General features: G+C 37.0%; 1 protein-coding gene across 1 annotated transcript in view; it reads left to right on the forward strand.

Moving 5' to 3' along the window:
* LOC104870648 (prolactin) overlaps nucleotides 1-24,925 on the forward strand; it is a 45,124-nt gene that overhangs the window by 9,851 nt on the left and 10,348 nt on the right. Inside the window, exons 7-9 of the mRNA XM_010636328.2 lie at nucleotides 601-745; nucleotides 19,014-19,186; nucleotides 20,579-20,686. Of these exons, the coding sequence (XP_010634630.1) occupies nucleotides 601-745; nucleotides 19,014-19,186; nucleotides 20,579-20,686 (426 nt within the window). The remainder of the gene's footprint in view (nucleotides 1-600; nucleotides 746-19,013; nucleotides 19,187-20,578; nucleotides 20,687-24,925) is intronic.

Here is a 24,925-nt window from a genome sequence, read left to right on the forward strand (position 1 = left end):
AAAAAAATGGATTTTCAGCATTCTTCAGGAGACAGCCATATTCTATGGTTTAAATTTCACAACATTTTGACAGCTGATACAAGTTTCTTCTATAACTGCCCTGACCAAATGCCGTGAGTTTACTAAGTCACCTGAACATTGTTAGGACACAGATACGAAATGGCTTTGAATTCCTCTAACTCCAGCCTTCATCTACAATGCAACCACACACATCTCCCTAGCATTGCCTTGGAAACCCTTTACATATTCTAATCACTGTGCTTATAAAAAATATAGTCAGGTCGAAGTCCAACTCCATCTCACGCTCAGCTCTTTAATACTTTCCTGCCCTCTATGGTGGTTCAAGGGACCCAGCAGGGAATGCAGATGAGATCAGTTCCTGCAAGTCTCCTCCCTCATTCTCATGGTCTCCATTTCTCTGACTACACTGGACCTGCCCAGAGGGGCACAGGAGAGGATGTTCTGACATCCCTTACTGTGAGCTGCACAGAGGTTAAAAATAGGGAGTGAGGACTGAATGATCATCCTCCATTGAGTGATAATAACCAGCGGGAGAAAAGCAAGTCTTGCGTGTTCATTCTTTTCTGGGTATCTTCACAGATAGGGAGCATCTGTCATTGTGATATAGACAAGGCATCACAGAGATTAAAGCAGTGCCTGTTGCAGAGCTGCTGGCCTACACTTTACCCCATTGCCTCTGGCTGTAACCATGGATGCCTGGGTCCTGTCTGTAGTCACCGCACAGGTGTGTTTCCTCTTTCAAGGAGGGAGATTGTGCAAGGAGCAAGTCCCCGGAGTGTGGCCTCTGAAGTTCTAGCTTTCCTTCAGGATGTTAGAGCCAGTTTGAGATTGGAAGGGCCAAGCTATAGGAGCCAACAGTGCTGCTGACCAGTAGGGGCTCCGCTTCCCTTTCTCAACCAACCTGGTATTTCATTCAATCTAGGAGCTTTTTCGTTCTGTTGATTCTTCATATCTGGGAAGCTTTGCCTTCCTTGTGAGAGAGTACCTGCTGAAATCAGTTATTCTCTTCTGAGTTTTACGCATGGACCACTCTCTGTAATGGACAGAGAGGGATTTTGCTCATAGTCAGTATTTCTCTTTGGGAAGAATCAGAAATCAAACAGTTTCCAAAGCAGTGAAACAGATGAATGAAGAGTCAATGTAAGGTTTCACAAGCTTCACATTACTTTGGAGGGCACTGAGCTGCAATTCTCAACATATACATTTTTCATCACATCTGGTAAAAACACTCATGAAAAGGCTTGCCTGAAATACATGAAAAGATGAAAGAAATATGTGTACCGTATATTCAATGTGACAGCGTGGATTTTCAGGGGGAACAATGGCTAGTAATTTCTGTTGTAATTAATTTTTAATTAAAGTATTCACCATGTTTCAACCACACCATATATTTATAACGAATACAAAATATTGTAAAGGGTATTTTATTTGTGTCGCTCCCACTGCATGTTTTTCCAGCATAATATATGATATATGAAATACAGTTATTTGTTTGAATACAAGTTTTCCCAGTACAATGTACAACACTATAGGGTCCAGGTCACTTTTAAAAAAAATTTCCTTCAGGCAGATTTGGTGTAACGTAGGGCTTCCAAAAGAAAAGGTTAAAAACAAAGAACCAAAGGCAATTAATCTATATATAAATTCTCTGACATTTTAACTGTTAAGTGAGTGGGAATCTCCTTCATCATGGGACTCATTAACAATATCAGGTATAGCTCTAAGTCAGAAAGTTAGCATAAAAACACTCTCACCAGGGGGAGAATTTTCTCAGCCTTTCTTACGATAAGATCACTTATTCCACTCTACTTGGATCAGAGAAAAGGTAAGAGTTTCCAGTACGGTTTACTGCTCTAAAATTTGTTTTAAGTCTTCCTTCCAAACAACTAAACAGTGCCTCATGGGCTCCTTGCACTGAGTGCCTGGCAGCCTGTGGTGTCCGTGAGGTGAAGACTCCACCTGATGTTCCGCTCTGTGCATCACACTGCATTAGTAGACGCGATCTCAATGACAGACTTCTGTCCCCTAGTGTGCACCTGTGTCCCCATAAGCTACCTTGTGATCAACTGTGAGGAGAGGAGAACATGTGCAGGGGAACAGATATTTCTACACATCATGTGGGGTCTGCTGCAGGAGGACAGGAATAGAACTGCACCACATTTAGAGAATACTATGAAGAACGGTGTTTAAGGACAATATTCACAGCACAGAAAACCTTGGGCTGTGAACCTCTGAAATATTGCTTGGAAGAAAAAATGTCACATGTGTGACTGTATAGATGTGTGACTATACACCACTTCATTGGCCCTAGGCAGGCTTGTGGCTAGAGTATCATCAACTTGACAGAAACATGACTGGAAAACAGGACATAAAAGACATGGGGAGGAGAATTTTGTTAATAAACATCTCCTTAAGTTGGAAGAATGTCAAATATTTGTGTAAAACTTAAATATTTATAAAAAAGTAATGTAAGATGAATGAATCTTTAACCAGCAATATAGAAATCACATTCTGTGTGCAGCAGCAGTTAACCATCTTTTTTAGAAAATCCTATGATTGCCCCAGTGACTCCTGAACCAAGTGCTCATGGTGAGAGAGCTGGGGTTTAGGAGTGGGCTCAGAAACATTGCCTTGCACTCCCCACACTGACCTGGCTACAGCCACTGCCTAGTGTCCCACCTGCCAAGAGCAAAATACATTGCTGAGCACTGATATCACACCTTTCTCCATGGTTATTAGCCTGCACCCTGATGATAAGTTGCTTATATTTGACTGCTTTCATCATGGAAGTGTTCACTCTTTGTCCTTAAAGAAATACTTATGCCACATATGGATTTGCATTTCCTACATGTAATCCTTATCCCAATACAAGCATCTTTTGGCTTAGAGAATGTTTAGTCTACCATTATATTCTTCCCCCTAGTAGTGCTTCTCAGCAAAGAATGCTCTTCCAGGCTAAGGAAGAAAGGCAGATGCAATTGGATGAAAGGGTCATTTGAGGGTGCAGTCACTTTGCTGCTATGCTGTCATACCTTGCAAGGCTGGGCAGATTTCCACAGAATTATATATAAGCTCTTAATCAGTATCCTACATCTGAAATTGTTTCTCCCATGCCCAGGATTCATGGGTCCAGGAATCAATCAGTCAAAATTGCAATGCTTCTACTGACTGTTTCCCTCAAGGACCCACTAGTGACATATTTACCTTCTGTTTGTGTGACCTTAAGCTCTGCTGAACTAAAAGTCAGGTCCACAAAGGAAATAGCTTCTCCTACTGGAGTAACAAGGAATCCATTGAAATGCAGCCTGAATATTTCCCCTCAGGAAATGCATTCCGGTGCATGATGATGGGACCATCATGCACCTGAGCCAATGATTTGATGAAGAGTTATGTTGCTCATGGTGGAGACTGCTGCAGACTGCCAAGGAGAAACTGGACTGTTGCTTCACAGTGGAGGTATTGGTCAATACATTTGGAATGCATGGTATTCTTTAGGATTCTGCTGGTATTACCATGGCCTGTTAGTAAGGTTGATTGCGAAGCACATCAAACCAATCCAGGATGAATGAGAACTTGCCCAAATACTTCAGGAATGAAGGTATGGGTTCTCCATCCATGTAAGGAATCTGAAGCAGCTGTGTACCTCCTAAAGTCATATACATAAAATCTTGTGTTTTTTTTCTATACTATACAGCATAATAGTGATTGAATTAATTGCAATAGTTAAATATTATTAACTCTACATTTTTAGTGGAGTCATGCCATGTGTAGTGGAAGCATCCCCCAAGGGAAGCTCTGGGTGCTATATATGGAAGGAGTTAATGTGCTCCCAGTTCCATGCAAGATAGCTCTATTACGTTAAGTGGGGTTGTAAACTTGCTATTCTGTTTGTAAATTACCTATGGTTTAGGGAGTTGTGTTTGGTTGGGAAGTCAACATGAGATGCACTGTGACTGCTAATCATCACATGTTAACTTGACTGGATGAAGCAATATCTGCCAGATTAGGCAAACACAATTCTAGAACTGCCTGTCACATGTTTCAGATACCTTTGTATGGAGTTCACCAGCCTTCCTGGGGGAGGACCTAAGGTGACTCTGGGTGGCATCCACCGATGAGGGCACATGTCAGGTAGCATAAAAGGGGAAGAAAAAGGAGATCTGTTGCAGTATTTTGAAGCTCCGATTTCCTTAGCTACTCAAGTCAGCCTCATCATCAGGACCCTCCAGGTAAGCTGAAAGCCTGTGATGTTGGAGTGTTGTTGATTTATTTATGCCTCTAGTTCACTAACTAATAAATTCTGTGCAGCTGCTATGGGACTTTCTGGCTCTTCAGGGTCCAACCACTCTGGACTCTCCTGAATCTGAATTCACAGCTTAACACACACACTCACACACACACACACACACACACACACACATTTTAATCATATAAATGTAAGTGTGTTGAATATAAAGTCTATTGATTTTGCTTTTCTTGAAAAACCTAGCCAATACAATTATAATAATAATCTTCCTCGACTCTCTTGATTGACTTCCAGATATAATATGTGAAGAAATGACCATGGTCATAGTTATTTCCACCTTTAACTCCATGTGTTTTTATGCTTGTTTTTATGAAATTTTAACATATATTAACTTTATTATAATCAAGATTTGCCAAAATTATGTGGTCTTTGTATCTTCAAGAGTCTTTCTCATTACCTTAAAACGTTTTGTTTCCCTTGTCATATATTTTGGGGTTTTTTAGTATAGTTAGTTAATTTTATTTATAAATGAATTATTCATTGGCTATAGTCTCTGTATATGCCATTCAAATTTTAAATATAGCTTTGCTGCATTTTTAATCACTTTATGAAATACCTCATTATATAAATATAGATTGCAAATATAAAATTTTACACTTAAAACATGAAAATATGGTAAATTGCTATGTTAACACAAAACCATTTTAGACAATTTGTCAGAGATATATTGCATGGTGAAATATATGTAGCTTGTTTTGATGCAGTAAGTTTCATAATCAATATGCCTTACTACTCATTATGAATTCTTGGTTTTATGTAAAAATACAGCAGTGGAGGTGCCACAGTTAGTAGCGCACACACTGCATGGCTGTGCAGACTGTTAAGATAGCAGAACGCTTCCCAGTAGAGGTCATTGCAGAGTTCACCCAGACATCCTAAAGGCCTAGATTCCTGCAGACTGCTCCAAGTCCTCCCCTGAGACTTCATACTTGCTCAAAATAGAGCTAATACACAATCATCACCTGTCATTTTGGGGCCCTTATGAGTCCTGAATTACCTTGGACCAATGGATAAATGGGTGGATGAATAGGGAGTTTGATGGATGTGAGACTAGTTGGCAAGTCGAATGATCCATGAGTAGAAAAACATGCACACGCAGAGACATACAGGACATAGGGTAAATAGGAAAGACAGGCATATAGAAAGATAGACAGTTATATATGGATGGATAAGAAATAGATAGATAGATAGATAGATAGATAGATAGATAGATAGATAGATAGATAGATATTCAGGCAGACTAATGAACAGAGAGATTACAAAACAGTAATTCTAAGGAAATTCCCAAATGCTCCCTCTATGGTGCTCTCATTTAGAGAGCAAATGCCTTCAAGGCTCTGAACAGATGAAAAACTTTTGTCCTGGCATCACAGAAATTGATGATCTGAAAACTTTTACTGAAAATCAAGCATTGAACATTCGTGTTTTGCATGAAAATTATGTCTTAATATGCCTGAAGTTAGTCCAATAATAGGATAAAATAATAAAATTACATTTTACTATCTTTAAAATAGTGACAGAAAATAGACCATTGTGTCTTTTTTGAATTTTTTGTTATTTTCTGGAGAATTATACTAGAAACAAAATATATGAAATTTATACTTTCTGTAAAAGTTCTTTAATATTAAATATTTGGTATTTTAAAATGATTAAATATACATGTAATAATTTGCAAATTTCACTTCATTAAAATGATTCATTGCTCATATACTTTGAAAGATTCTTATGACACATTTATTTTAAATATTTTGAAACTTTTATTTTCTTTCATATTTTGGCAAACCCTACTGTATTTTATTGTAGAAACATTTCAATTTGATGCTGTTTATATATGTGTTGAGTCTTATGTAAATGTGTAACCACTTCCAAGCTTAATGATAAATTAAAATATATATAATGTATAAGCTATTTCCCTAGAGATGAAAAATAATGTCTTATATCTTGTCTTATGACTCAAATTATTTAATAAAGGAGGCAAATTTGCTTTTGATGCTAAATATAGGAATACATTAACATTATTCCCCTAGTTTATTAAGAACATTGACAGAAATTAGCCATCAGATCTCAGTACACTCATAAGATCTCAAATTAAAAATGGCAAGCTAGTGTAATTTGCCAAGAAAAGTAGAGAAAGCTAATCTTAATGAATATCTCCATTATTCTTATTTAGGGACACAGCTTGATAAACAAAACGAGTACATTTAATTATTAAAATAAAAGTAGTGGCATGTGGAGCAGAAAATATATGATATTCATGACTCTTTGCATAAAATGTGCATTTAGATTATTTAGATATTGCATATCCTACTCACAGGAGACATGGAGGGAAAAGAAGCAAGGAATTGTAGTTGTCCTTGTCAGTTCTTGTGGAGGTTTTCCTTACTCTTAAGTTTTTGGAGAAGAGGAAAATGTAAAACAACTTTAATTTCTCTCCATCCAGATTTATGTTCTTAATTCTGTGTCTCATTGTCTAGGAAATAAAGCAGACATCCAGTAAAAATTATTTGAATTCTTACCAGGGTTTTAGATTTACATAGCCAATGAATAAATGAACTTAATATATATCACTCAAAATCTTGCAGTGCTTAAACTAAAGCAAGTGGAAGATTGTTTTTCAGAAATGTTCGTTTGCTTAAAATTTTAGTCACATTATTACTAAAGAACATATAAGATACTAATGACTATGTGAAAAAGAAAAGTCCATAGAAAAACATCATTTTTAGTTTATTTCATTCATAATTGATAGGGAAAACTTTTATAAATAGCAAAAACCTATAAAGTGTTACAATGTAAAATGGCTTCTGCTGTCTCTAACAGCAGTTTGTTTTGTTTAGCTCAAAACTAATAGCACCAAAGGCACTAATTGCTGACTGTGGCATTTGATCTGACCCTGAGATAACAGGACACAGCAAGGTCTTCAGAGACTGAAGCCACCTGATCATAAAAGTGTCTAAATGAAAAAACCCATTGCTAACATTTGCTCCCCTGAACCTAAACACCCTCTTCCTATGGGCTAGAATAGATAACAAGGCGAATTTTAAAGGTAAACTCCCCAACTGCAAAGAACTGCTACATCTGGGTTGAAAAGATTAACTATTCTGTGACTGTGATTTGAACTGTGAGAACGAAATGTAACCACCCAAATGAAGTCAAGGCTGTAAAAACCTATAAAAGGAGTACTTGTAACCGAGTGCATCGTACATCCAGGCACAGCTTATGTGCAATTGACCCTAATCGATAAGCAAATTTATTATATTATTTCCATTCTGCTGCCTCTCTGTGTATGACTTCCTGATTCCTTCCGTAACATAATCTGTTGCAGAGGTAATAAGAGTAAAAAAAAAGTGAAAAGGTCCTTTAAAATCCTGGATATAAGTAATAGAGAAATTCTTCACCAACTGGTTTCATTTTTTATTGAATTTATTGCTACACTTAGATATACGTTACGATCACACTCATCATTAAGAATTTGTATCTGTATATGATATACCCTGATTCTTTTTTTTCCTATTCACCTGCCCTCCCCTGAACCCCAACTCCCCATATATATATTATATAAGATTTGTTTCATTTTGTCTTCTTATCTTCACTATTTTTCCTCCTTTTTTTTTTATACCAATGATTGAACTTGGGTCCTTGATATTGCAAGGCAGGCCACCGAACCGCTGAGCTATATCATCCCTGGCCTTCTTGTTATTTCTTATTATACATTTTGTTCCCCATTTACACCTTCAGTTTCTCACACCAGAGAAAAAATTCAGCATTTGCACATGGGTGCCCAATTTATTTCACTTCAGTGTATCACCTCAGTGTGCCTCAATTTAGGTACAAATGTCTCTAGTTTCTCATTTTTATCAGTGAGTTGTACTCCATTCTATTAAAAAATCTGGTTTTCTTTATGCAGTGTTCAGTTTATGGGCAATTGGGCTGTTTCCAAGTTTTAACTATTACAAAGTTTGCCACTATGGACACAGGTGCACATATATCACTATGATATGATTCTTTGCATTCTTTCAGGAAGATACACAGCATAGGGCTCTCTGGGTTAACTGGAACCTCTGACTCTAGATTTTGAGGTTTCTGCATTCTGATTTCCACAGATGTTGCACCAGTCTACACTCCGCCAACAGTGGATAAGTGTCCCTTCCTCCCTAAAGTTCTGCAAGAATTTCTTATTGGTTGATTTTTTGATGGCAGCCATTCCTTTTGGAGTGAGATGGAGTCTATTGATTTCATCTGCATCTCAAATGACAAGTGATGTTGAATATTGGATTTTTTTTTCATGGTTATTTGCTGCTTCTACGTCTTCTTCTGAGAATTGTCTGTTCATTTCATTTGCCCAGTTTTGAATAAGGTGTTTCAATTTGTGCTTCTGAATTTTTAAAATTTCTTTATATCTTCAGGATGGTAGTCTTTTGTCTGATGAATAACTAATAAAATTTTTTCCCACAATGTGTGTTGTTTCTTAAAATTGTTGTTCTTCTTCTTTCTCTTCCTCTTCCTCCTCCTCCTCCTCCTCTTCTTCTTCTTCTTCTTCTTCTTCTTCCTCTTCCTCCTCCTCCTCCTCCTCTTCTTCTTCTTCCTCTTCCTCTTCCTCTTCCTCTTCTTCTTTCTTCTTCCTCTTCCTCCTCCTCCTTCTCCTCCTCCTCCTCCTCTTCTTCCTCCCCCTTTTTCTTCCACTTCCTCTTCCCGTTCTCCTTCTTCTCCTTCTATGTTCTTCTTTTTGCCAGGTATCTAAGTCAGCACTTTGCACTTGCAAGGCAGCTGGTGGCAACACTGAACTACATCCCTGGCCCTAGAGCAGAAGCATTTCAGTAAGATGAGATCTCAGTTGTTGATTCTTAGAGCCAATTCTTCTCATACGGAGGTTTTGCTCATAAAGTCTTTTCCTTTGCCATTGTTTTCAAGAGTTCTAACTAACCTGGCTTACATCAGGCTTAGGGTTTGTGTTTTGACATTTAGATCCTCTTCAATTTTAGTTTATTGCATGTTGACAGATATGGGTCTAATTTTAAATGTTGGCAGGTTGAACTCCAGGGTTTCCAGCACCATTTATTAAAAAGTTAATCTTTCCTCAGACAAGGCTATTTGGCTCCTTTGTCAAAGATGAGGTGACTGACGCTGTCTGGAGTTGTTTCTGCATCTTCTACAATGTGGCATTGATCCTTGAGTGTGTTGCTTTGACAGTAACATGCTGTTTTTGTCACAGTGGCTTTGTAGTACCTTTTCAAATTGGGGAGTGTGTTAGCCCCTACTTTGTCTTTGTTGCCTGGAATTTCTCTTCCTGTTTTACGTCTGTTTTGGTTCCAAATGAATTTTTTATTTACTTTCTCTAGTTCTGTGAAATATACGAAATATACTGTTGGGATTTCAATTGGGATTGCATTGAACCTATATAGCAGTTTTGGAAGTGGGGCTATTTTTGCTATATTGGTTCTTCCCATGCAGGAGCAAGAGATGTCTCTCTATTTTCTGATATGCTCTTCAATCTCCTTTTCAGATTGTTGTACTTTTCAAGGTAGAGGACTTTTACTTCCTTAGATTGATTCCCATATATTAATTTTTTTTTGGATGCTATTGTGAAAGTCATTGTTTCCCCAGTTTCTCTTTCAGTGAATCTGTTATTTGTGTACAAGAACATTACTGATTTTTTGAGGGTTTTCCTTGTATCCAGCTACTCTACTGAATTTGATTATTAAGTTTAGAAGAATTTTGGAATAATTTTTGGGGTCTTTTATGTAGGGTATCATTCCATGAACAAAAGTGACTGTTTAAATTCTTCCTTTCCTATCTATATTCCTTTTATTTCTTTCACTTGTCTAATTGCTGTGACTGTTTCCAGAACTCTACTGAATAGGAGTTGTTATAGTGGACATCCTTTTCCTGTTCCTGCTTTTAGTGTAAAAGTTTTCAGTTTTTGACCATTTGATGTTATTTTGACAGTTTGTTTTTCATAGCATTTAGCATGTTTGGATAAAGACTATTTATTCCAGTTTTCTGTTGGGTATTTATCCCGAATGTGTGTTGGATTTTGTTGAATGTTTTCTCTGCATCTATTGAATAATTGTTTGATTTTTGTCCTTTTCCCTGTTAATATAGTGTATTACCCTTATTGATTTATATATATTGAACAATACTTGCATTCCTGCAATGATTCGAACTAGGTCTCGGTGCGTGATCTTCTTGATGACTCTCTGGATATCTTATGGAGGATTTTTCCATCTACTTTCATTAGAGTGATTGGCCTGTAGTTCTCATTTTGGTTGGATCTTTCTGTGCTTTCTGAATCAAGAAATGCTTGCTTGCAAGAATGTATTAGCAGTTTTTCTTCCTTTTTGATTTCATTTAATATTTTGAGAAGTAGTGGCATTAACTCTTCCCTATTTCTTTTTTATAGATTTCAACAGTGAAGCAATCAGGACCTGGGCTTTATTTGTTGGCAAGTTTTTAATTATGTTTTCAATTTCATTGATTGATATTGGAGTTTTTAGAATTTTGGGGGGTGGAACACTCGGTAGACATTTTTTAGGCCCATTTGTTCAAAAGTTTGGTTCAGTTCTAGTGCTTTGTTGCTGATTTTTTGTCTGAATGATCTATTTGTTACAGTGGAGTATTGAGGTCCCCCACTATAATTGTATTAGTGCTTATTTGGCTTTTTGTGTCAATTAATATTTGTTTTATATAGTTGGATGCAGTACTGTTTGGTGCATATATATTCATGATTGTCATTTTTTCCTGTTTAATTATTCCTTTTACAATGATAAAGTGATATTCTCTGTTTCTCTCCATTAGTTTTGGTTTGAAATACTCTTTGCAAATAAAATAGCTGTACCCCTGCTTTTTTACAGGTTCCTGTTCATGGAGAATTATTTTCATCCTTTTATTTTCAGTGTATGATTTTTTTTTTGAGACTCGATCTCACTATGTAGTTGAGACTGACCTGCAACTCACTGTGTAAGTTGGTCATGAACTCACAGCAATCCTCCTGCCTCAGCCTCCCAAATGTTGGGATTACAGTCCTGTGCCACCAAACCTGGCTATTGAATTTCTTTTTGAAGTAGGTCTGTTTCTTGTATGCAATACATTTTTGGATCTTGATTCTGAATCCATTCTGTAAGTGTAATTATTTTGATCAATGAATTGAGGCCATTAACAGTGATGGTTATCACTGTTACGTATTGACTTATCATTGACATGATATTTTGCTATTGTTGGCTCCTTTATTTATTTATTTTTTATTTTTTTGCCTTTTCCATTTAATTTCCTGCAGTGATACCTTTCTCTGCTGGGCCACATGTTGTTTTGACCTTCATTGTCTTTTCCTAGGATATTGTTTAGAATTGTTTAGTGTACAGAATTGGTATTTATAAAGTTTCTCATGTTTTCTTTGTTGTGGAGGTATCTTATTTCCCTGTTATTTTGAAATATAGTGTTGCTTGCTACATCAATCTAGGATGGAGGGATTTTTTTGTGGGTGTCTGTGTGCTTGGAATACTTCACTCCAGACTCTCCTTGATTTGAAGTTTTGTGTTGAAAAGTCTGCTGTCATTCTGATGGGCTTTACTTTGTATGTGATTTGTTTCTTTTCTCTGACTGCTTGTGGTATTTTGTTCTTCTGTTGGATTTCTGAGATCTTGTCTTTTATACTTCTAGGTGTAGATTATTTTTTATCATGAAAGGCTTGAGTCCTTATTTGCCTAACTTATCTGTACATCAAATTGTTTTCCACTTCTTGGGAAGCTTTCTGCCTTTACATCTTTCATGAGTTTTTTTTTTTTAATGTCAACTGTACTTTCTCTTGATTTTTTTTTCATTGACTCATAACAGTCTGATGTTATTTTTCTTTGCCTCATCTAGCAACTGCTGGATCGATTTCTCATGGCCTCTTCCTAATTTCAAGAAATATCTCTTCATGATCACTAACCCTCAATCCTGTCTTTTATATCTGATAACCTATCTTCACAATGGCTCATTCTGCCACAAATATTTTCAATGTAGTTTTATATCTCCTTGATATTTGTTTGAATCTGCTTCATGGATTTCATTTATTTTCTATGCTGGGCATGTATGGTTTCCATTTCTTTCCTGTGGTGAGCATTCATTTCTTCCACCATGGTTCTGAGCTCATCTAATTTTAAATTTTATTTTTGTCTAAAAGAGGAAGAGGAAATGGGAAGGGTAGGGGAAATAAAAGAAGGGAATGAAATCAATATGAGAAAATGAAAAAAAATGGAAACAAAGTCTTTGTAGATGGGGATAGAGGGAGGATTTGGAGCGAGGGTAGGGGTACCAGAAAAAAGAACCAAATTTCCAATAATGAATATCATTATGTTGTAAATATTAAGGGTACCAATAAAATCAATGAAAAAATTATTTTTGTCCTACAATCTCTAATCATGTCTTTCATTCTGCTCACCATCCCTGTAGTAATCTGGGAAATTATTTTTCTTTTGAATTTTTCTAGAGCCTCATTCACCTGTTTTGTTACTTCCTGTTTTATCAGTTCAGTCTTTCCAGGTGGTTGATCACCAGAATTTTCCAACTTGTTGTCCATAGGTATTGCTTTTCCTGAGCTAGGATTCTGCTTTTGTGCCTTCTTTAGGGGTCTTCTCTTTTCTATTTTTTTTGAAAATGTTTTTGCATCAATTACTAGGTTGATACTTCTATATTGCTTTTGTGAGTAGCTTTACTGCTGGTATTTAGGAATCTTAAGGAATGACTGCTTCTCAGAGGTGACTTTCAAGTATAGCTGGTCTTTTGGTTTTGAGTATCTCATGACTATTAGGAAATCTCAGTTTCTGTATTCCAGAGAGGACAATTGATTAGATCAATCATGACACTTTGGTACAAGTAATACAATCGGCACCAACAATAGCATCAAACAGTGTTTAGCAAATGACAAATTGTGGTAGTTATTAGTCTGTCACTTTTAACCAGGTGAACTGGATCAAAATTGAGAAACAGCCTTGAAATGTGTTTGCAGTAAATAAGTGCTTCACTATAGTAAATTTACCCTCTGGGATGAGGATTTAGAAGAAGTTGTGGAGGAAGGGATAGAGAGATAGAAGAAGAGGGAAAGGATAGAAGTGAGGCTGGAAGACACAGGAACATCATGCAAATTTTGCAAAAGTGCTGTAGGCAGGAGGAAAAGACAGAGGGAAGTAAAAAAGACAATAACAGAACAAACTAACAACACCAGAGAAGCTAGAAATTGTATTCACTTTCCTATGAAATGAGAGCAATCAAGAAAAGAAAAGAGATAAAATCCAAAATACGATGGGATCACAAACTAGAAAAGAGAGAAATGAAGAAGAATAAGAGGGAAAAAATAGAAGAAAAAGTTTTAAATTACCAACAACAAAAAAATCCCTTTCAGTATATGTCTCTGCTGCAGTGGTAGACAATTTGGGCAGCAGTGTGCACATCTAAGTTTACTAGTCTCAGCAAGCCAGTCCCTGTTCACTGAGATTCAGGCTGATTTCTGGCTGCAAGGTACAAGTTGAGTTGTGTGACCTCCTGCCAGATTGAACCCTGGTAGATTCTCCTGCAGGATTTAGCTACCCTTCTGCAGAAATGAGTCTGGGTTCCTATGGTAGGTGCTGATCCTACTAACTTACTAAGCAATGTGGTCAGGTATGACTTTATTGAGAAAGTTTCTTCACTCTCCCAGAGGGCTTCAGTTTTCATCATGAGGCCTAAGAGAGGCCCTCTGTTGTCCTGAGCTATGTTTTTGAGCTCTTAAGAATGGCCTCATGGCCCAGCCTCCTTTGATTGCAGATCTGGGTCCTGATGTGTGGCCCTTGGTGATGCAGGGGTGTGGCCAAGGGGTCTGGAGCCACTGGCCTCTGCACCATGATGCAGGTTCGGTGGGAGTGCACCTGGGAATGTGAAAAGGTGTGGAAGTGGCTCAAGTGGATTCTAATTAATTCCATTCACATCACATGGGAATCTCTGAGAGGCGTAAAGATCTGTTGAGTCCAAAGGGATAGATTTTGTCAATTTTCCTCAGCAAGAATTGCATCAGAGAAGGCAAATTGAATACAAGTTCATTCCCGGTTATGTCATATCCTGAGAAGGGTAGAAATTATTGGATAGAATACTTTTTAGTACTTTGTCTATTAGTTATCTGTGAACATGTGTAAACATGTATGTGCTGACCCTGAACAACGCACTATACTGTATCCCTTTAATCAGACTCACTGAGCTCCATAACCATAATTGAACATCTAAGCCTTGGATCCACATAAAGAAGCCACAAAGGATTTATTTTTTGCCCTTTGCATGTACATGACTATTGCTTTTGAAGTACCAATCTTTGGCAAGTAACCTCACTGTAGAATAATTATTTCTATATATTTCCACATAGATTCTCCAAGCCTCATTCTTATGCTGTATACTAGGGATAATAATAGAATTTTACCAATATGTTAAAGAATAAATTAAGAAAGAGTTGCAAATACATATAACTAAACAAGGTACTATGAAAAGATTTCATTTTAAAGATGAGAAGACAGAATGCATAAGCACAAGAAAAATAGAGAAATTCAAAATCCTGTATTGGAGATTTTAATATTCTACACTTAATATTAATTTTATGTCTCATGGTGTTTAGAGCAAATATTTAAAAATTAATTTACTTATAATTTATGAAGCAGAATATATAATGGATAACAACAAAGTGTTTTCATAGAGAAATACAGTAAAATGTACTTAAAACTCCAAACTAAATTTACAGTAAAATATGTCAACAGGCCTTAAATTTTGAAGAATCTCTACTAGGCACTGGTCTGCAGAGCTGACTTTCATCATCTCTCTCATTTCCTTTTGGGATAATTCATAAAAATTCTTCATTTCTGCTCAGAATAACTTCCTGAGTATGAGTACGAGTATGAAATAAAAGTCTTTTTGTATGAAATTATGGTGGTAATTCTGATGATGGAGCGAGAAGGTGAGATAAAGAGGAAATGTCTCATTAAATGTATTCATGTTTTAGTTGTTTGGAAACTGACCTCTGACTTGTACTTGACATAGCCAGTCCTTCTCTGGTGAACTGAGCTTTCTGGCTTCTTCATCACCATGGAGACCAAGGGGAAAGGTATGTGGAGCAACTCAGGGAGTTGTTGGATCCAATAACACTCTTATGTTAGTTACTAGTAAATAAATTGAGCTAATATCAAGAGATTTCAGATTTATAATTGTGGAAGAAGTATTATTCATGTATAAAAGAATTTCACAGGGTTTTATAGAATTTTTAAGTCATGATCATATGGTGGATTTTTGTAGCTTTAGACTTTTGAGAAATGCTGAAGATCTTTTGCAGTGCATTAATGGAGGTTGTGGTGTGCATGCTGGGTGCTATTAGTATTTCATTGAGATCGGACAAGTGCTGGTAAGTACTGTCAAATGCCCAGAATAGATGTCTCAACAAGAGCTTAGGTAGCACAGAGAGCCACAAGGCTGAGTTTGAGCTACTCTGGGCAAGGAGAGACAATGAAATTTGTCTCATCTCCAGGAGGTCAAAATTAAACTTTTCTGGTTCCCTGGTCTGTTATCTTATTTGGCCAAGTTGAGTCACCTTAGTGAAACTTTCAATTCTGTGGTCATAATGCACCAATATTGGCCAATATGCACCTACTGCTTCATTCTTAGTTTCATTCAAGTCAGTGTCTTTTAGAAAGGAAAAGCAGGCTAGTGTTAAATAATTGCTTTTGCTTCTGAGACATTTTGTAAGAAAAGTAGTTTAGTGACAACCATAAATTTTGTATGCTATAAGCAATAATAAATCACTTGTGAATTTTATCACATCCTAGACTGTAAAAATGGTAACAGTGATTAACATTCAGTTAGATGTACTCAGAGGTAAAGAATATTCATCCAATAGGGACATTCCTAGCACTATTGCCCTAATTTTTATCTACAAGCTTATTTCATTGCTATATTTACATAAAACATCCACTTAAAATTGTATTACTGTATAAGATTAGTGACATTGTGAAATGGGAAGAAAGGGGCTAAAGGTGTAGGGAAAGTGGGATGGGTAGGGGAAGGGTAATAAATGAAAAGAAAAAAACGTGAGATAATGAAAAGATGTAAATAAAGTGTTTATAGATGGGGAGGGGAGGAGGGGGGTGATGGGAGGGTAGGGAAAAGGGGAAAAATGAGAACCAAGACCTGTTATGTAGAAGTACAAGATGCCAACAATGAATGTAACTGTACTGTATCCCTAAAATGTACCAATAAACTCAATTAAAGCTCAAAAAATTTGTATTACTGTGAATTCTAAAATGTAAAAATTGGTTTCAATACTATTTTAGAAAATTAAAATTATATTAAAGAAATCAAGTCACATTATTTTAATTTTTCAGCTAAAGCATTAAGTTACATTATTAATTTTTAATTTCAATTATTATAACTATTATATTTGGGTATTTTTACATACATATCTTCAATATTTGTCTAGTTCTATCTTGGAGATCTGCTCCTGCATTTGTCAAAGCTTCTGTGGAACTTAGTCTTATTAATACAATCTTATATAAGAAACTCCTTAGGAGTAGTGCCATCAAGATTAAAATGTGATTTTAATTATTAAGCTACACGCTATTTCTTTTAGTTTGTGAGTGGGAAACATTGCTAAACCTTTTATCATTCTTATTGCTTGGATCTTTCCATCCAGTGGAAGAGCAAATTGATGGAACCATCTCTGATTATTCACAGAGATTTTTTTTTCCCTGTTTTTGGTACCAGGGATTGAAGTTAGGAACTTGTACTTGTGAGACAGGCAGTGGAACAACTAAGCCAAATACCCGGCATTCCTGGCCTTAGAGAATCTTTCCTTCCTTCCTTCCTTCCTTCCTTCCTTCCTTCCTTCCTTCCTTCCTTCCTTCCTTCCTTCTTTCCTTCCTTCTTTCTTTGTGTCTCTTTGTGTCTTTGCGTCTTTCTTTGTGTCTTTCTTTGTGTCTTTCTTTGTGTCTTTCTTTCTTTCTTTTTTTCTTTCTTTATATTTATTTACTTATTTTGTAGTAGAGATTGAACTCAGGGCCTTGCATTTGCGAGGCAGGCCACGGAACCACTGAACTAAATCCCCAGGCCAGCAAAGATTTTGAAAGTGATATTTTACAGAACAGAAAAAGTAGATGTTTTTTATCCTCAGGGGCCCCATTTTCCTACTACAAACACAGTGTTGCTCTTTTCAAGAATGATGATCACCTCTGCACACACTGAGCCCCATGACCACAGATGTTTTCCTTGCTGCAGAGATGCAGACTAAGAGTCCAGACATGAGCAGGCCATAGTTAGAGTGGTTCTCCTGCAGTCAGGTCCCAGCCCACACCTGGGCAGCTGACTTTTATTGTCCATCAATTGGGATGAAGACAAGGTATGGTTTCTATAAAAAATTTATGTAAAAAAGGCTCAGAAAGGAGAAGACAAAGCATTCTTAAATTAGGAACAAAGTCAACAAAAATATATGATCCTAATTAGAACATTGTCCTTCAGCTTGAAGGTTTTAGTTGTGGGTACAGAATTTGGGTGGGAGTTCCTCTGACCTCAGCACGTAGGCTTGGCCAGATTCACTTCGGTAAACAAGCCAGCTGTGGGGTTGACTTTTCACAGCCTGCTGTGGGGATAATGACTACCATGGTCCTCTGAAGGATGGCAGGAGGTGATTGAAGTGCAAGGTCCATAGCATGGGTGTTCTGCCTCCTCTGCCTGCCAAGAATAGGACTCAGGAAAAAATAATGTAACTGTTCTAAACCTTATGTTTCGAGACATATGATGAGTGTTATGCAGCCCCAGTTGGTCTGCAAGGAATACAATAAAGCTCAAATCTGGAAGAATGTCTAATATGACTGTCAAAGTTGGAAGCAGTTGCATGGCATTAAGGTGAATTAGGAGATCCAAGCCATGGCACCACTTTTGTGCAGGACTCACCTCATACCCAGTGTCATCAAGGAAGCAGCCCTGTGTTTCTTCTTACGAAGCACAAAGATGAAACCTTCAGATACACTGTGATGTTAAAGAGCAAATATACAGTTCAATGTGATGTTCTCATGTAACTGCTTAAGATGCTTATATCTGCTTATGACTTTAAAAATAATGATCTCTTCTAGAATCTTAGTGTTGATCTGCTTCAGACATCCCAAAGATAATAAAATATTTTAAAATACTGCTTTAAAAATCTTAAATCACCTTTAGCCATTTTGTGCCTCTTTCACATTGTCATTCTCCCCCTGGATCTTGTTTACACTTTTAGTTTTTCACACCAGAGAAACTTCTTGCCGTTTGCATGTGTGTCTTCTTTATTTCACTTAAGGCTATGGGCTCAATGTGCATCCATTTTCCTATCAATGAATGTAACTGTACTGTATACCTAAAAGGTACCAATAAACTCAATGAAAAAAATACAAAAATTCTTAAATCAGATTTAATTTAATTTCCTAGTGTTTCCATGTCACAGATGTAGTTGTGGGAGTGAAACGAAAATGCAGGAGTCATCTGCCTCTCAGACTGTGTATATGCAACTCACCCACGGGCAGGTATATGAGGGTATTGTATTTTTATAATCTGAGTCTGTAGAGCACTAATCCATGTCTTGGAGGCAGAGGCCATAGACAAGGCTTCCCTGGGCAGGCAGGCTTGTGATGAACTCACCATATAGATCATCCTAACTGTGGTTTTGTTTAAGCAGGGCCCCTTCTCCTGCTGCTGGTGTCAGGCCAGGTCCTGTTCCACACTGTGGCATCTCGTCCCACCTGTGTCAGGGGAGCTGGCTGTCAGGTGATTGTCCAAGACCTGAATGATATTGCAGCCTATGCATCTTCGTCCATGTACTTCCAGGCTTTAGAACAGCTCCTGAGATTTGTAAGTATCTCACTTTTTCTGTCTTTCCATATAGAGAAATTCCACCCATGATTGATCTACATTATAATATGAAATTGAGTAACTCAGCAGGAAAATATCTAATCATATGTATTAATATGACTTTAAAAATCACCAGCCATTAATTTTAGAAAAAGGAGGAAGAGTATGTCTTATGAAATCATAGATTGTAAAAGAAGTAATGATTTTTTTAAAAATTTGATATTATTGCACATAATTTTATGATTTTAATTATCTGACATTGCTTTTAAGCAAGACTGAAGAAGAGCACTATTTCTCGCTCTTGCACAGAGGGGACTGTCCATGGGCATCCTTCACTGAGTGCAAGGCAGATATCTGAGAAGTGAGAACCACTTTGCAGTGCTTTGGGTGGACTGAGTAGAATTAAATAAATGGAAATCCTCTCAGAGGAATTAAGTCCCAAATTAATAGCCTTTAGAAATCACCAAAAGCTTGAGTTATTTGTTCAAAGATTTCCAGTGTGGAGTGTATAATTAGAAGAAAAAGACTACATTAGAAGAGCACTGAAGTTCACTCCTTCCATAGGTACTTGGAATATTCTTCTCTCTCCTGTTTCAGACAGCAGATTAGGGTTGAGAACAACCAAAGACTTCCATAGAAAATGTGGCCCAGCATTTGTGTTACATGCATATGTTCAAACAGTGCTTTTTATTCATGCTTGTTTCATTCATTGCCCATTTCAAATGGCCATGTGGTGCCTTCCAAATCATCCTGTCAATGCCTTTAAACCTTCACATCTTTGGCTTAATGCTACTGACTGTATTTCTCTTCGATTATTATTTCTATGTATTATTTAAAATTTCCCCTGGTATTTTGTTCCATTTTATTCTGTGCCACATTAAAAAAAAAGTTAGAATTTATGAAAACTTGGGAATATTCAGGTTTATGGACTAAAAAATAATTGAAAAACACAATTATTAATCTCTATTTAAAGAACGAATATCACTTTGGACCAGATTAAAAAGAGGTTAGGTAGGTAGCTACAGATGCATAAGCAGGATGGGTTGAACTGAGACACTAGAGAAAGTGAGAACTACAGTACTTACAGATTTGCAGTTTTTATAACTTTTTGTTTTGCATTTCAAAGTGTGACCTCTAGCAAGGGTGAGAGGACAAAGGTGCAGCAATGAAGTAGAAAGGTGGAGACATCAGAAAATGAGTTGAACTTAGTAAGATGACACAGCTACCAGGCTCAGTGGTTACTTTCTAAATTGTTTAGTTGCAATATTTATTCAGATCTCACTTTTTTAAAAAATTGCACATTCACCACATGTATTCACATTTTATTAATGGATTCGTGTTTTCACCTTGCTAATCCATAGTAATGAAATTTTATCTCTTCATCATTTTCAGGAAAGTGTGTATTCTCTGGGCTTATACTTCTTCTTGCCAGCTATACAAAGGTGCCATACAGATGATATCCTCACTTCATCTGAAAGGGAGATGGCCAGGTGGATGCAGGTTAGTCTCTAGCCCTGCTCCACCAGAACAGCTGAGCCAGCAACTGGCTCTGCCATGCTCCAGGTGCTACAAGGCTCTTTATAGCAGCAGTCACACCTGCAGGGAAAAGGGGAGAAGAGCAAGCCTTCAAAGAAACAGTGCTCTTCACAGTAGGTGAACTATATTCAAAATGCAAGGGTAAATGTTGATTGTACCAGAACACAAAACTGACTGGGCAGATCATATTACTTTCTTTTTGTTTGTTTGCTGTGTAAGTAGTGTTGAATATAGTATGGTCGTTGAATTGGAGCTGAATTGAATAGTCAGGTACACATGGAAGATGTGCAGATTCATCCTTATTAATCACAGGTTACTGTGATTCTTGCATTTGTGGTGTTTACATTAGTGACCCCTTTCCTATCTGCACCTTCTCTCCTGAACTCCCAACACTCTCCTCAGTCTTCTCTTGATTTTGCTTCTGTGATGGCAAGTTCCTCACTCTGCACTCACCTGATACCTCCTCCTTTGCCTCAAAAGAAAGTCCTCATGCTGGGCATATCCTTCTCTATTCTGTGTCCCCTTTCTCAGAGATGCGATTCTGGTCTCTGTTCTGATAATAACATACTCTCCACATTCAGTCTTAATCATTTGTCTAGGCCCTAATATTTAAGGTTATAACCTGTCTCTTCTGAATCCCCCACAGAAAAGTGGCCTTAACATTATTGTAAAAAAATGGAGAAAATTTCAGAGGGAAAACAGCATTGAATTGTATTCATTACAAAAAAGGAATTATTTTTTTTAATTTTATTGAGTTTATTGGTACATTTTAGGGATACAGTACAGTTACATTCATTGTTGGGATCATGTACCTCTACATGGCAAGGCTTGATTCTCATTTTTTCCCCTTACCTCTGCCCTCCCTTCACCCCCTCCTCCCCTCCCCATCTACAAACACTTTATTTTCATCTTTTAGTTCTCTCACATTTTTTTCTTTTCCCTTTTTGTTCTTCCCCTACCCATCACACCTTCCCTACACCTTTAGCTCCTTTCTTCCAATTTCTAAATGTCAGTAATCTTATTAGAATCTTATGCATTGTTGCAGATTATTCACACCAGGGAAACTATTTGGTATTTACACATTGAAGATATACTCCTAAGTTAAATAAAAAAGGAATTATTTTAATAATCAAATTTTGTTAGCATTACTGAAGCAGAGTGTAAGCCAAATGTTTAATTGTATTCTTCTTAAAACTTCTACCATCTACAGAAAAATTTAAATACAAAAAAAAAACAAAGTCATATGTTACCACCAACTCTCTTAGCAAAAATCTCATTCAACTAACCCAGCTGTGTTTAATTTAATTTACTGTGATTTTTCTATACTGGCTGCATAGCCCAAAGACCTTCTCAATGCCGTAATCCTCTTGCTGAACTCCTGGAAGGAACCCCTGAAGCACATGGCCCAGGAAGCACATCACCTGCCAAAATTGGGTGCTTTTCTCTCAATCAAATGTAGGGGTATTTCTTTCAAATATGAACAACTGAAAGAACTCATGGTTCAAATAGCTAGCACGGTGAGCAGCCTTTTGTTGTTTCCTTACTTTTCTCATTGAGATTGTACCTGTGATCTGAAACGTGTTGGAAGTCTTCACTTGTGTGGACAACACTGAGCCTAAATGTTCCAATTTAATGCCGAGAATTTTGATAGCCTTTGCCAACCACAATGGGTTCTAATGTAAACAATTTTTTGCAGTCCCAACAAGGTCTCTTTTCCTTGCAGTGTCCCCAAGGGCTGTCCCTTTATGGGGTCTATGCTTAAACATTTTTCAGGAAGGAAAATCCTAGCAGAACATTTTCACTGGAAATGTTTGCTTCAGAGTATCTCGGAACTACCAACAGGGATTTCTTTATTCTCACATCAGAGGATGAGAGTGGGAAGGGAAAGAGAAAAACATCTGGATCATATAGGGAGGGCTTCCCTGCACCCTAGCCAGAGTAGGCTGAGGAAGCCAGATCACCAGTGCTCTCCCTCAAGCACCAGAGGTTGGAGCATTGACAAGAAAGAGCTGGTTCTATACTGGGATGTTCCTTATTTTACAGTTCATGGAAATTCATTATAAGTTTCAGTATCCTTGCTGTTTCTAAATGAATATGTCATATAATCTAACTTCAGAAATCATTTGTCATACCTAGATTTAATTGATATTTTCACTATGTATCTCCATTCATTTAAAAAATTCCCATTTTAGTGAGACAGCACAGAAGTACATTTCTAATGTTCTCAAAATAAAATGTATTATTTGGACGTATGATTTTAGAAATGATAATAGATGCAATTGTATATTTCTTTTCCCTCCCTAACTACCAGTCGTACTGGGTAGCTTTCATCGAAAAAGCCTGACTCCAAAAAATAAAAATAAAGAGTTTATGTTAGTTGGTACATTTTACAATTGCATTATGAACATATTCATCATTTGGATTTTGTATCCTTAGATGATGATATATCTTAGTTCTTGTTTTTTTATATTCCCCTTCCTTCCCTTACACCTGTCCACCCCTCCCTATGTACAGAAGTTTTCTTTCTATTTGTTCCTTCTTTATTCATTTCGTTCTAAGGAACATAAGAAAGAAACACCTAATTGCATGTTATTTTCTTTATTATGGTGAGCATACTTCTTGAATTCACTAATTTGTTCTAAAATTCATTGGTTTTTGTACATTTTTCCCAGCTTCCATAACATGGTGCATATATTAGTATTTTTGTATGAAATGTTGTCCTTAGGTTCAAGCCTTAAAGAAAAAAGAGAAACCCAGATATACTATAAGGTCACATGCTTCAAATTTCAATAAAACATATTTACTATCTGTGAGAAAGCTTGGCAGATTAGGGTCTACAATTACCCCAGTCTTGTATCTCATCGCTCTGGAAATTAGCTGATGCCTTCAGAGGCAGTGAGATTGGGTCTCTGGGATCTGAAGGTCTCCCAGCTTGCAGATGCCCTTGGAGGGCACAGGGCCCACAGCTCTTTTCTGCTGTGTGCAGCACTTTCCTGAAGCCCAGTTTCCCCCACCCACAGCACAGCCCTCACCATGGGCTTGCTGCACCCTCCCTCTTATGCATGCTTCTCCAAACTGTTCCCACTCCATGCAACTCAAAAGGAGGCAGCCCCCTTTCCCATGTAGTTGGAAGATACTTTTTTGGGGTGAAGTGATGCATGTGAAATTCTGTGTTACTCTTGACTTCATTGTCAGCACCGAAATGAACTAAATGCAGAACTCAGAATCTGTACATTATCATTGCTGACACATTATTTCAAATACATTCAGCTCAAAGCCACAAAAAAATAAAAGCTTGGCTATCAGTAGAAATGGAATACAAATGGAACCTCTGGAGGAAATGTCAAAGTTTCTTAAGCACCCGAATGGAAGTGAGCCTCTATACAATATGTTTCCTTGCTCAAATCTACGTCTATACACAAGTAGTAACTTTCTGCTTCTTCCCTTGTCTACACTTCTAGGACCATAAATCCCCCAGGATCACCTGTATGTCAGAAAATCTGGTCCTGTGTTCTGCTTCTAGCTTTTAGCTGACAGATAACTTTATGATATTCTTGTCAGGATACGTAAAAATGTATGCTTTCACTAAAGTTTTAAATTTTCATTTATTTCCAAATCTTAACAATTTTAAGAATGGATACACAAATATTACTAACTTTACTAACAGGGATTGTATTTTTGATGTCTAGCTTGATATTGACGTCCCAGGCAAAGTGGAGTTTGCTTTGTGGTCACACATGGAATCCTTGAAATCATCTGATGAACAAACTCACCTGTTTACTGTTTATAACACACTCCTCTGCTTTTCCCGTGATGCAAAAAGGATTAAATATCTTATCTCAATTTTGAAGTGCAAAACTGACAACAAAGGCACCTGCTAGTCCCATATTCACTCCTCTTTCTGAAATGTCTTGTAATGATTCATCCTTTAAATGATAATGTGGACCCATATCTTCGTAAGAAATACTTATGTATAAAGGTTAGGTGTCTCTTCTTAATAAAAACTGATGTATTTGTATTGTGAATAACTTGTCAGTCATCTTGTCAGTTTCTTTTTATTTATGAGAAAACTATAACAAAATAAAAGTTTTAGATTATGATTAATCACTTAGCTCATAACATAAAAAATAATGTATTTCCAGAACTCTTTAGAAGGCAGCCTCATTCTATGGTCTACCTCTCACAACATTTTGACAGATGACA

This window comes from Fukomys damarensis, unplaced genomic scaffold (assembly GCF_012274545.1).
Source record: "Fukomys damarensis isolate Sample0158 unplaced genomic scaffold, DMR_v1.0_HiC HiC_scaffold_10, whole genome shotgun sequence".
Taxonomy (NCBI): domain Eukaryota; kingdom Metazoa; phylum Chordata; class Mammalia; order Rodentia; family Bathyergidae; genus Fukomys; species Fukomys damarensis.